Source organism: Gallinula chloropus, assembly GCF_964237585.1.
Source record: "Gallinula chloropus genome assembly, chromosome: 4".
NCBI lineage: Eukaryota > Metazoa > Chordata > Aves > Gruiformes > Rallidae > Gallinula > Gallinula chloropus.
This window is the reverse complement of record NC_140088.1, coordinates 2,652,119-2,665,261: the sequence shown is the minus strand read 5'-3', so window position 1 is coordinate 2,665,261 and position 13,143 is coordinate 2,652,119. Positions and strand designations below refer to the sequence as shown.

The following is a 13,143-nucleotide window of genomic DNA, read 5'->3' as shown; positions in this document are numbered from 1 at the left end:
GGGTGTAAAGAAACAGGGAAGAGAACCAGAGAATACTGATAAATGTGTGTTGCCAGCTCTGAGAACCAAGGGTTGGTTGGCATCAGCTGAATTTTGTCTGGTGATACACTCTCTAGATGGTTCTCGCTGTTTTGTTATAAATAGTCCAGGTTTTTTAGTTTCCAAATTGTAACGGGCTTATGTGATCACCTTTGTCTTTTTGGTCCAACTCCATAGATTTTAATCTCTTTCTCGGCAGGCACAGGCCTGCACACTGGATACAAGCACAGAGATAGAATTACAGAGTTAATACACCGTGCAGAGGCATCCACAGAGAGTACAAATACCAGCATACAATGTTTAATCTTGAGCTGAGCAGCCAGTCTGCACGGGCGATGCATTGCATGGTGGTTCCTGTAGTCTCTGAACAGTGAAGTCTCTGAGAGAGGGGGGACAATCCCACGGCATGTCTATGCAATGTTAGCTGCAGGCCTCCTGGCTCCTCCCACGTTGTTTGCTTTGGCCACAGGAGGGGAAAGAAGCATTTCTGATTAAGTGCACGTCATTACCTTTTCATGGATTGCCTTCCACGCAGCAATGCTTCTGGCTTACCCCAGGGTCGACACTTCGTGAGGCGGGTTCCTGGGAGACAGGCCGTACCTCACCGCTCTCCCTGCTCTCCAGCAGCACCTTTTCGCAGAAGCCTCTTCACCTCTTCTGTCCCATAGCGAGTGCAGGAGTGGGATATTTTTCATACAATAATGTGGAGTTAGTTTTTTTGTTTTATTTTCATTTCCTAGTTAATGTTCACTTGACCTTGTTAACTAATGTGTTCTCCTGCGATCATCTGAAAGGCCGTATTCAAACCAGCATACCTTTTCTTTTTTTCCCTTTTACATCACCTCAAAGGGACACACCTCTTAACAGCTTCTGTAGAGAATGAATTTCATCTTTTCCTGAAGTTTTGTTCCAGCCAAAGCCGAACCTCCTGCAGATTGTAGAAAAAGGGGCCTTTGCCTCCTAGGTAGGCAATTTTTTGTCTCTGCACAATGCATACTCGCTCAAATGAAACCCCGTAGGCCACATTGGCATTGTTGTCCATGCAGTCAGCCACCACTTGGCACTGAGGTGGCAAAGAAAAGCGCTCTAGGAGCTGGTGAGCAGCTGCACATCGGTCTTCTTGGTTCCTGTGTTTCTTAACTTCAAATGAAGAGGGAGAGATTCCAGGGGCAGCCCAGCCATCTGACGGGTGAGCCTCATCGATGTAGACCAACAGAAAGTCAGCCACACCAGAGAACTCCTCCACCAGCTTGCTGAAGGCTGACAGCTGGCTTGTGAACGGTGGTCAGGTAGCTGAACCAAAGTTGACTACCAGTGGCCGCTCGGAGTTGGCAAAATCCAGAAGGTGGCATTTCGTTCCACACTTGCCACCCACACTCTTCCAGCTGCTACTGCTGCCATCGCTGCCCTTCGCTATGTGGATTACACTGGAGTTTGGGGCTTCTCCTCCCAGTTTGACCTGACAGTAAAACACATTAAAAGATAGCAAGTTAGTGTGATTGGTTTGTCCGGTACCCTTATGACTGCTCTCTTCAAATACATGGAGTCACCGGTTCAAAAAGCATGTCTAACTACCCTGATGGACACTAGCATGGACAATAGCAAATCATCAAAGGTAGCAACCTCAAAAAGTGCATCTAGTTTGTCTCCATTCACAGGGCAGCTAAATGTGGCATTCCTGACAGGTAAACTACCTCCTTGGTTTTAGAAAATTTGATCCGGGATCTGTCTTTTCCTGTCCATCCTTATATATTTACATTCAGATTACCTCCAATTTCTTCTAACTTTTGTCTATGAAATAAATTTTCTAGACACTATTTTTCTTCTCACTGTCATCCTCCAAGTACTCTCCTCTTAGTTCACATCCTCCTTGAAGAGCAGCGTTCAAAACTTCAAAAGAGTTTTCACTAAATCTTAGAATAATCAGACAATTACATCATGTATTTCAAAGGCTACACCTGTTTATGCATTCCAGATGTTTGCTTTTTACAAAACATCCTGACTGTTTTGGAGAAGCAGTAGTCTCTTGAATAAGGGTTAGATAGTGAGAAGTTATAATGCCTGAGTCCCTTTTTCTGCCTTTGTAGTTAGTCTCCATCATGGCTTTGAGTACTTCATCAGTCCAGCCTGAGTTTAGTGCTTTGCACTTGACCTCATTGAACTGCAACCTACATTTATCATAGAATCACAGAATGATTTGGGTTGGAAGAGACCTTAAAGATCAAGTTCAAACCCCCCTGCCATTGGCAGGGACACCTCTCACTCGACCAGGCTGCTCAAGGCCTCATCCTCCCTGCCAGGGAGGGGGCATCCACCACTTCCGTGGGCAACCTATTCCAGTGCCTCACCACCTTTGTAGTGAAGAATTTCTTCCTAATATCCAATCTAAATCTACCCCCTTCCAATTTAAAACTATTCCCCACATCCTATCGCTACGTGCCCTCCTAAAAAGTCCCTCCACGGCTTTCTAGTAGGCCCCCCTCAGGTATCTGAAGGCTGCTATAAGGTCTCCCTGGAGCCTTCTCTTCTCCAGGCTGAACAACCCCAGCTCTCTCAGCCTGTCTTCATAGAAGAGGTGTTTGAGCCCTCTGATTATCTTCACATCCATCCTCTGGACCCATTCCAACAGCCCCATATCCTTCTTCTGTTTGGGACTCTAGAACTGGACACAATACTCCAGTTTCAAGCCATTTTTCCAGTTCTCAAAGATCATTCTGCATTGTATTCCCGATCTTCACAGTACCTCACAATTTGGAGAGGTTTTCATGTGTCTATACTCTCTTTCAACCTTAAGTCCAAGAATGGAAACACTCAGTGTATCAAACACAGACCTCTGCAGATGCCCACTCAATCTATCATTGTTTTGACAGTGGACCATCCAGGAGAGCAGTCTACAAAGGGTTTTCTAACCACTTTACAGTAATTTTATCAGTGATTGACACATCTTCTTCTACTGCAATATTTCTCTAAAAGGTGACTGGGGAAAAAGCATCAGGAAAAGGGGAAAGTTTCTATGATGGATGAAGTAGGATGAAGTTAGAGCAAACAGTTCTCAGCTCTAACCTCAAATCTAACAGGTAATTGTTGAAAAGTCATTTTGCCTCACTGTTTCTATTTCCCTGCCTATAGAAAAAAGACATCATATATACATCTCACAGAAGGGACTGCCAGAATAAGGTGGAGCCTGCAGAGGGCTCCAAGATCCTTAGCTGATAACTGCTATAGAACCACAAATTATTATTACATAAGACAATTAGTTTTAATGAGCTCTGCCACGGCAATTCTTATGTATCTGCCTTTAACATCAAGCTCTAGTACAAGAATGCAATTATACTTTTGTGTTTCTTTCTGTCTCTCTGTCTCCTGTGTATTTGATTATGTTGAGAAGCATTGTTTTGAAGGAAGCACACAGACAAATAAATTTTATTTATTTCTTTCTGAAGCTACACTCCATTTGAAGTCAATAGAAGTTAACTCTAAATGAGAAATGTGTATAAAGTGAATAAATAATGGATCCTTGGTGCACCTCTATTCTACCTCACATTATGGGGTATCCTGGTGAGTCAGATAAAGAAAGAAGCCAAGCTGACAACTGAATAGTTTAACTTATGCAATTGCTACAGCACAGACGTTAAAGGTAAGTGTATTGTAGATGCTGGATCCTCCATTTCTCCATAAGAAACCTGACTACCATGAACGAATTTCTAATTATTCATGACTCAGCATCGTTTTATCAGAACAGCAATAGAAGGAAGAGTCTATCCCAATGAATGTTTTTAAGACACTGCCCTTAAAGCTGCCAGACTTCATAGCTATATGAGAAGGTCTCACAGCGTGTTGGCACATGATATTAACATCATTTTGAATACTTTCTGTGGGGCAAATTGAGACACAGCTGTGCTGTCATTTGCCAGGACGTAGCGATCACGCCACTGCGAGCTGGGGATGCGCAGCTGCAGCACAGGCAAGAGAAGAATGTGATGCCCCAGGAAAGCACAGCCCCTCGTGGACCCCCTCCCCATAAACATACATCTGCAGCGTTTCTCTCTGCTACAGCCCTGGTAACAGGGGTTTTTTTGAGAAAAAAAAAAAAAAAAGAAAGAAAAAGCCTTGTGCTCATTTGCCTTTTAAAGCAAGTGAAGTTTGAGTTGGGACCTGCTGTGTGAGTGGGCTGTCCATTGAACTCAAGGAAGCTGTATCTCCATTTTTGAGGAGAAAGGTTCTGGCTGGAGAAAGGCAGGCTCAGAGACTCAGGCTGTAGCATTTAAGCATCTTTTGGCATTTAAGTGCTGCTGCAGGCCACCTAAACCTTAGCAGGCGTTCTTCTGTGCAACCTTTGAGTATCTTAATCTCTCTTCTGCCACTCTGTGCAGTAAGATAGACAAAGCAGGAGTAAGGGGAGGTGAACAAAAGCATACGTAGGTCAAGATAATTTGGCAGCCATATAATCCCCCTGATGGCTGCATTCAATTCATAAATCAGCTAGACAACTCAGCATTTTGTGATAAGTTGTTGACTACCAAGAAAGGGCACATGTCAAGAAAGACAAGATCTCCCTCTTTACCTAGAAAGCTTAACTGTTCTTGCACTACCAAGCAAATGCTTTTTCAGAGCTAGCTTGCCCAAAAGGTGCCTTTTGGGCAAAGCCCGACATGTAAGTATCTGTGCTGCACCCACTCCCTGGATGAATAATGGACCTCAGTATTTAGGAGTGTGCACTCATCCAGTCAAAGAAAAGAAGTAATAACATGTGATTTATCTCATAAATCACAATTAAGCAACACACTTTGAATTTCTGATATTTGCTGGCACTCTTTGAAGGAGAAGAAAAATAAAGGTAAAAAGGATGGAAGCAACTAAAATTCAGCAATGAACAGAGCTGCTCAGAAGACAAACATCTGAGCAGCTGTTTTGCCTCACTCTTCTGGTTTTATTTGAACAAAACTATTAGGACTGAAAATACTCTAACCAACAGTCTTGAGCTGGGAAACCACTGTCTGCTTCTCAATCGTATTTAAGCAGAAAGAGGCTACATGCTGTACGCTCCTCATTACCAGCTCTTCATTCAGGTCTACCAGATGCTTCTTTTCCTAGGGAAGTTTGCAAACCATGAAGAAGCACAGTAACAAGACAACTCCCATCAAACAACAGCATGGGAATGCCCTTCAAGTCCTATTTAAAACCAATACCCAGGACAGCAACGTATTTCCCTGTTCTCCAACAATGCAAGTTTGCATTCTGTCTCTCATACCCTTTATTGACCAAAACACAGAGGGATTTAGGAAATAAAGTACAAATATGTCCTATGTCACCTTGTAGCAGTTTCTTTTCATTTCCCACAGCCATGAAGTAAATCTCATGGCCGCAGGTTACCTATCACTTTAATTTTTGTTTCTAGGAGTGCTTCTGTTGGGTTTTTTCCTCTTAATGAGACATTTTTGCCAAGCAGGCATTCATGAGGCATTTTCTGCTCTTGTAGAGGAGTAATTAGGTCGGTGCCTTGTTCCATGCCAGTGTCAGGCACTCCAAAAAGCAGCCCTGCCCAGTCGTTAATGCTTAAACATAAGCAGCGGCATCTCCACTAATTGGTCTTGATGAAGTGCTGACGTTCCAAAGGGACTCTTTATTTCACCAAGCTCGGGAACCCGATTGACACAGGATGACAATATCATCCTTGCTGATCATCTGCATTGTAGGCCTTGGCTGTCTTCTTTGTTGTTATTTATTGAAAGAAAAAATAGCTCTTGGAAAAGAAAATCAACGCAATGAGAAAACAAACAAAAAGCCCCATGTATTCAGCCAGACCGCTTTTGAAATCTTACACAAAGGCAGGCAAAATATAAATTCTGAGAAACAAACCAGCAGAATTCCCCTCACACGCCATCCAGCATTTCTATGATCACGTACTCATGTGCGTGAATATTCGGGCACCGGGTGCCAGCCTCCTGGATGAGGTGGAACCCCGGGCAGCGTGCAGGCACCCCCTCCCCACACACAGCCTGCATGGGACACGCAAGGTAGGCCAACCAAATCTGAGAGCCAGCCCAGCCATCAGCAAGAGCAAGCACCAGCCCTCCACCTCAGCAGTGACTCCTAGCATTTGTGCAAATGTTGTGTCTACTTGACAGCTGTGGTATAGCATCTCATTCTCCAAGCCTGCACGCAGAGTGGAAAGGGAACACTTTTGCTGATGCTTTAGCACACAGACTGCAAAATGAAAGAGACTTAGGAGCAGGAAAGAAAGGCCTATTCATAAACTACAGGCTAGGAATAGCACATACTGCTGACTTTGTTGTACATTCTCCACGAGGACGAGGAAAAGCCCCACAGACAAAACACTGCCTCCTCATTTACCTTTACTTTTTTCTCATTTTGCTTTTATCAGGTTTAGCATAACCCTCCTGGGATCCCATGCCCTGGAAGTCGGCTTTCACTGCCAGCGTGAGGGATTTTCAAACACTTTGGCAGACTCATCAGGCTCTGTCAACCCCCTAAAGAAAATAGGTGTTGCCAGACAATTATCAGCCTGTGGTATTAGCCATTTAAATATGGACATGCTGTGTTTGGGACTGGAGTCCAGCAACTAGTAATGAACTGAATCCCTGGAGCTTTTTGCTCCTTTTCAAATTCTCTGCTTTACTTTGATTTGATTCCATCCAGCTAAATATAGCCTCTGAACAGCTCAATATTTCTCAGTGCTTCATCCAAATCATAATCAGACTCTGGCTGGAGAATTACACAAATTATTATTTTTGTTTTCTTTATTTACATGCCCCAGAGTTGTACGGTGGATAAAAAGTACAGGAGGCCCTTGTCTGGAGTAGCATATGGGAGTAGGAGCTCTTCATTTGTCATGGGGAGGTGGCAGCTTGCTTTAAGAGACTCGATTACCAGAATTGGAGAGCAGACTGGAACTGACTCTAGCTCGTCCAGGGACTTTATTTAAGGATCAGGTGTGTGAAGCTGAGGGAGGGAAGTGGGAGACAAATTAAAAGGGCACAGTCCAGATAAAAATAACTAGTCAAATGCTGCTCGTTTTATTTAAAAGCTGACAGTCCCACAAATGAGCATGCATGGCAGAGGGAAAGCATAAAGGAGCCTTTTGCCTTGCACTCTTATAAAAGAAAATGGATCATTTTAGTTCCTCTGATCCAGGAGCCTATGGGAAGCTCCTGAAGGGCTTACGTTTCCTTCCAGATGGAGGGTGGTCTATGACATTGTGGCTTCTAGGCCACTGGATGACCATTGTGGACTACCTACAGGTGACAGAGGCCTCCACTAGTCAGCATCTGGAGGACATCTAAAGTTAATTGGGATGGGTTCTTCTGGGTTTTTTTAAACTCAGCTGTAGCATTATATGAATACACACTGGTGGCTTTATTGGAGAGACAGAGCTGGGGTGCAAGGACCAGGTATGATCCTTTTCCTGGGTGGTGCCCAGGTGTCTACCACAGTTGAAGGGGTTTTTCACCAGGGTTTATGAAAAAGGCAAGCTGTGCTTTCAGTCAGCTTTTCACACAGAAGGATGAAAATGGAAGAATACAAAGAGGTGGTGTGGAAGAAGTGATGTTAGATCCTAAAAATTAAACAGGTAGAATGAGACCACATGGAGGATAGGAGTCGTCATTTTCCTTTTCCTACCCTTTGTCTGCCTTGAGTGTTTGAACTGTAAGCTCCCTGGGACAAACTGTCTGCTGTGCTTGTTTAGGACACTGCCTAGTACAATGGGTCCCTGGTCTAGGTTGGTCCTCAGACACTACTATAACAAACATGATTATATATTAATAATAATGACAATGTTTTAATAATAATGGCAATGACAAGCCCAAATCCTGTTGAATTTATGTTCCAAACACTGCAGGAAAGGTTTTAATTGTGGTTTGGTTTTGTTTTATTTTTCTCGCTTCTTTCAAGATTGTTTTCATTTGAAAATGTCAATGAAAACAATTCTGCTAAGGCTGAACTTTGTAAAACCAATAAAATATTTTTAATACCACACAATGTCTACTTCTAAACCCTGAAACGATACAAATCTCTGTCAAATGCAGAGAGAGAAACTTCCTTACCTTACAGACAAAAAACCCTCAAAAAATAATAAGTACAGAGGTTATGTCTTTGTTCCAACTTTTAAAAGCTTTTCCAAAAAACAATGAATTTCCAGACAGCCAAACAGCAGGTGAAGGACCATGCTGTTGCGTTCCTCTCACATACAGCTTTGTGACAATGCTGGGCAACATCCACTTCACATGACTGTTTCCAGGCTGTCCTGCTTTACATACCAAATTCATTCTGGGAATAAATGATGTACCTATCAGGCAGGCAGAAGTATCAAAAGGTAATTTAATTGTGCCTCTCTATAATCTCAGGAAAACCCCACTGGGTGTTTACCAAACCAGGCTCCTTTTGCTGCTACATTCAGAGCTGGGCCTACACTGTGGAGTTGGGATCCTGCGCCAGCCATTCCCTCCGTGCTGGGTCTGTCATGCCAGAGCTTGCTGGTGGCCCGTTCTAAAGACAGTAAAAAGCTACACAAGTACATACACACACCCATCACTATCCATTGTTTGAGATACTGTCATCCTTCTGAGGACTGCAACGGACAGTTACACACGTGCATATACTCCCACGTGCGTGTTACCACCACGGGCGCACCACAGCATTCCCAAGCATTTGGCTGCTTCGGGGAGGTGCCATTAAGGTCTTCCCCCTAACTACTTTGCACTGAGGTGGACAAGAGAGATGATTTCCTCTAGGATAACCTTACATCTGTCTCCTGGAGATCAGGAATCATAGCTCTGTATTGCTGAAACACAAAGCTTGTACCTGGCGACAGAAAAGCTCCCAGCATGAGGCCTCACCACTGGGAACAGCAAAGGGACACAACCTTTTTTCTTCTACTCATTTTAAAGGCATTTTAGGAGAATAACTTCTCCCCTTTGGAATCTTAGAAAGCAGATTCACTCCACTACTAAAGAAAGCGTGGGACTTAGCAGGTAAAGAAAGTGTGGGACTTAGCAGGTTAAAAATGCTATTAAAAGTAAGAACAATTTAAAATAAAAATCCTTCTCTAGCTTTTTCTCTGGATTTCTCTGAGATACATAGCACAGTCAGTAATACATGCTATGGGCTATGCGTGTTATGAGTGCCTATGCATGTGTTCTTGCATCTATACACATATATGTATGTACATATAGAGACAGATACACGTGTGTATCTGTATATGTACAAACACATATGAACGTGCAATTACTTACACACACATACATGCACACATGATTTGTCCTTCAGGAGTCAATCCACTCATTTCTGTAGATAAGTAGAGCACAACAGTAAATTATAAAAATAACACTTAAATAAAATAGTTGCACTCTTTGAATTATATAAAAATAATGCAACTTTATATTTTATGACAATTGCTCTGGTTCTAAAGACTCCCTTGTAATGTAAGACATGCTTGCCTCTTGGAAAAGAATAGGAGGAGGATGTTCTATAAATCACAAAGCTGATGCACTGTAGACAATATCAACACTGAGTGTGACATACTGAAATAACAGCTAAGGAAGGAAAAAAGAGATATATTAATCACTGATAACATTTACATAAGAAAACAAAAAACCTCAAAAGATCATTCATTTTGATTTCAGTGGGACAGTAAAATGTGGAGAAAAACAAGTCATAGGGAATGTTCCACTTAAAAAGAACACTGAACTCAAAGCCTGCATTGCTTCCCCACAGAGGATGTTAAAATCTTGAACGGTTGCTAAGTTATCTTGTCTATGAAATAACTGCCCTAACCAAAAAGTCATGTGCAAGAACACTTCACACCAACAAAAAGCAGAACAAAAGCAAGTTAAGATTTGGGTAAGAGATTTAAATTTTTTTTTTTTTTTTTTTTCTAGAAGAGGAAATGCACCTACTTAATCCAGAATATAGTATCTACCCACAGATTTTTACTGGAAGCCACTCCAGAAAATTTTTCTTTGAATAGAAAGTTTACATCAAGTGCTTTTGTGAAAAATGCTGTGAAATGTATTCAGGAAGAGTTCTGTGGAAGTGACACAGAACTAATATCTGGCTTCAGCTAGCAAATTGGAACAATAAGCAAACACAGATATGGCATCAACTACATTTTGCCATACTGTTTAGTACCTTGATTCCATAATATTTTCATTTCCTACCCTCAATAATTGGCTAAGATCAAGATATCAAGCTATCACAACTGGGCAGTCCTATTCAGGATTTAGAACAACAACAAAAAAGTAATGTAAGGAAAAAGATTCTTTGTGGAACAGTCTTTAATATATTTCACTATTTCCCATGCTTTTTAAACATGCCACAAAGCAGGGTTTATCTCAAATTTTTTTCAACTCTACCAGTACAGCTTCCCAGATGAAACTTTTTTTTTTCTTTCTCTTCCTTACAGAAGCAGCAGAAGATGTTTCCTCCATCATGGAAGTGATGACTCTTCTCCCAGTATTGCTCCTTGGTTTACTGTGTCCCCTCTATAATTTGATTTCCACATTTACTCTGTGACAGTCAAGGGTTTTCAATGATCTCCCGTTCTCATCACCCATAATTCTATTAAGGAAAACAGAGTCTTTCCATGAGCTGTTTGTCAGCTAGCTTTGTGTTAAGGACAGCTGGTAGGAATGGGGTTTTTTCCCCTTTTTGGAGCAAGGTGATAAAATTGGTTATGTTTATATGCATTTTTCTGCTCAGTTCACTGAGGCCCAGAATTCATTCTAGAGACCTTAATGCCTGATTGGCCTGAACAATCTAGGTCATTTAATGGTGATAAGGGAGAGGTTCTAATCACCAAAGTTCAAGGTATGAGTTTCATTGCCAATACCAAAAATAGCACAGTCATCCTCTCTGTAGCGTCTATGGTTGGCATCAGCAGTACTGAGGAACAGGCAAGGTATGACTTTAGAAAGTACACAAAGGCATCTGGCGTCTTTATTTTAAAGCATTTTGTGCTTTTTAAGCAAAATGAGATTGAAAATCTCTCATGGATAGAAGGTTCCTTACAACTCCATGCCTTTGGGGGTTGGACCCGATGATCTCTCCAGGTCCCTTCCAACCCCTGTGATTCTGTGATTCTGTGATTCTCCGGACCCTGGGCCACATACAGGTTGCAGACATGGGAACCGGAAACTTCCCTGTTTCAGAGCTGTGCTGCCAACTTCCACAAGCTTGACCAAGTCATATGTTAACTGTCCTGCCTTGCCTTGTCTGTAAAATGGGAACAATTGTGCTCCTCAGCCCATTTAATAAGGTCACTGTAAAATTTACTTACTCAATGTCTATGAAGAGACTAAAAATGGAATCTAGAAGGGCTAAAGAGAATAGTGAGCTTCATTCAGCATTACTTTACTTGGGTAGCCAGCTGGCTGACTCCTAGGATGGCAGTAAGAGGTTGACCCATTTGGCAAAAGCTAATGTTATTTATATTTGTCTCACACTGAAAATTAATGTCCCCGTGGCTTGGGTTTCAGGCTAAGAAGCTTCTAATCCATATCACAAAGCCAGCAAACACCAACACCACCAGCTCTTCACATCTCTGGGCAAGAGCAAATACAAAAGCCACTAGGGAGGAGCAAAAGGGGACATGGGGAAGGTAACCCAGAAAAAAATATTTCAGAAGATACAGAGTTATCATTTGGATAGGACCCCTATGACCTCATGACATCACATGGGGTATGTTAAATTAGATGGTCTAAATAAGACAACACATCAACAGACTAAGCACTGTTTTGGAAACCACAGAGCTCTGAATCCAGCTCTTCTACTTACTAACTGGGTGGCCTGTGCAAGAAATTTCATCTTTTTGGGTTCACCTTTTCAATCTATAAAAGGGAACTATAACTATACCTCATGAGACCTGGGCAGTACCACTGGGTAATGTTTGTACAGAACTTAAAAGGGGGGAAAAAAAGTACATGTTGCATAACTGCTATTGGCTTCATTAACTTAAATCACCAGACAGCTGTCCTTCACCTAGTCAAGTTCATTTTTAATCTCAGACACGTCTCTCTGTCACTGCCTTTGTGAAGAAAAAAGCTCACTTTCACTCCTTGCCCAGTTTTACTATAACCTGGATGCTTCCTCCAATAGAAGGATTAACATATTAGTAATAAAAAATGCCAGTGTAACACCAAAGGTTCATTCTCTATTCGTCTGTAATCACAACAACTCTGCCTGTGTTACACACATGACATCTGTCTATGTAGAGCTCTACCTGGAGATGCAGCCTTTGCATAACCTCTGAAGATCTCCCATGGCACACAAACAGCTGTGAAAACCTCTAGAGCGTTTTACAATTACTCTTACATGAAGATCTTGACATACTGTATAAACATCGAGGTTATTATCTGCACTGGTGGGGAAACTGAGGCACGGCTGAGCTCAGTGCCACGGCTGCACAGAGAGTTAAGAGGCAGATCACAGACCACTGCTCTCCATCTCGGGAGCGAGCCCTCAGCCCCAGCTTAAAAGCACTGCTCCTTCCAGCACACAGCTCTCCCGTCAAACCTAACATCAAATCGCAGCTCTTCGCCACGGCACACAGGGATGCTCATCCCAGCTCCCCCCACCCCAGCCTGCCAGTCCCCATCCCCGGGTACCCACCTGCTTGTAGGCGTCCAGGAGGAAGCTGTTCCAGACGCAGCGCAGCCCCTCCGAGGTCAGCATCCTCCGCCACTCACCGCGCCCAGACTTAGACCGGCTCAGAAATAGCACCATGTGCTTCAGGAGGATCACAGAGTCATACAGCGCAAGGAAGAGGCAATTGGAGAAAAAGACCGGCAAGATCTGAAGCGTGATCAGCAAATCCACACTTAGCAGACCCATCTTCCTTGCTGCTTCTCTTCAGCCGGATGTCTTCAGCTCCCTTTTTTGCCCTGTACCCTCATTTAAAAAAGTGAAGTAAAAAGCATTTCAAATGCCTCGTTATCCCTCCCTCAGCCGTTCTCTTTAAAGGGAGCAGAGATGGTTAACTAGGAGCAGCCTGGTTAAAACCATAACTGCATGACACTCATTCAACTCGGAGCTGCTTATTTTTCAGAAACTAAGATGTTAACAAAATTCTTCCCTCAACCAGGAGAC

At 42.7% G+C, this 13,143-nt stretch overlaps 1 protein-coding gene across 3 annotated transcripts; it reads right to left on the bottom strand.

Annotated features, from left to right (window-relative positions):
- Nucleotides 1-319: 319 nt before the first annotated feature.
- DIO2 (iodothyronine deiodinase 2) lies at nt 320-12,929 on the bottom strand (the record flags this gene model as incomplete). Of its 3 annotated transcripts, none has more annotated exons than XM_084263741.1 (2): nt 12,667-12,929; nt 320-1,498 (listed from the first exon to the last, which is right to left on the bottom strand). In XM_084263741.1, the coding sequence occupies exons 1-2, from the start codon at nt 12,886-12,888 to the stop codon at nt 878-880; spliced, it is 843 nt and encodes a 280-aa protein (XP_084119867.1). In that variant the 5' UTR covers nt 12,889-12,929. The 3 variants fall into 3 exon arrangements, with proteins under 3 accessions (XP_084119867.1, XP_084119868.1, XP_084119869.1); XM_084263742.1 differs by having other exon boundaries at nt 926-1,498; XM_084263743.1 differs by having other exon boundaries at nt 1,428-1,498; nt 12,744-12,929.
- Between the last annotated feature and the right edge of the window lie 214 nt (nt 12,930-13,143).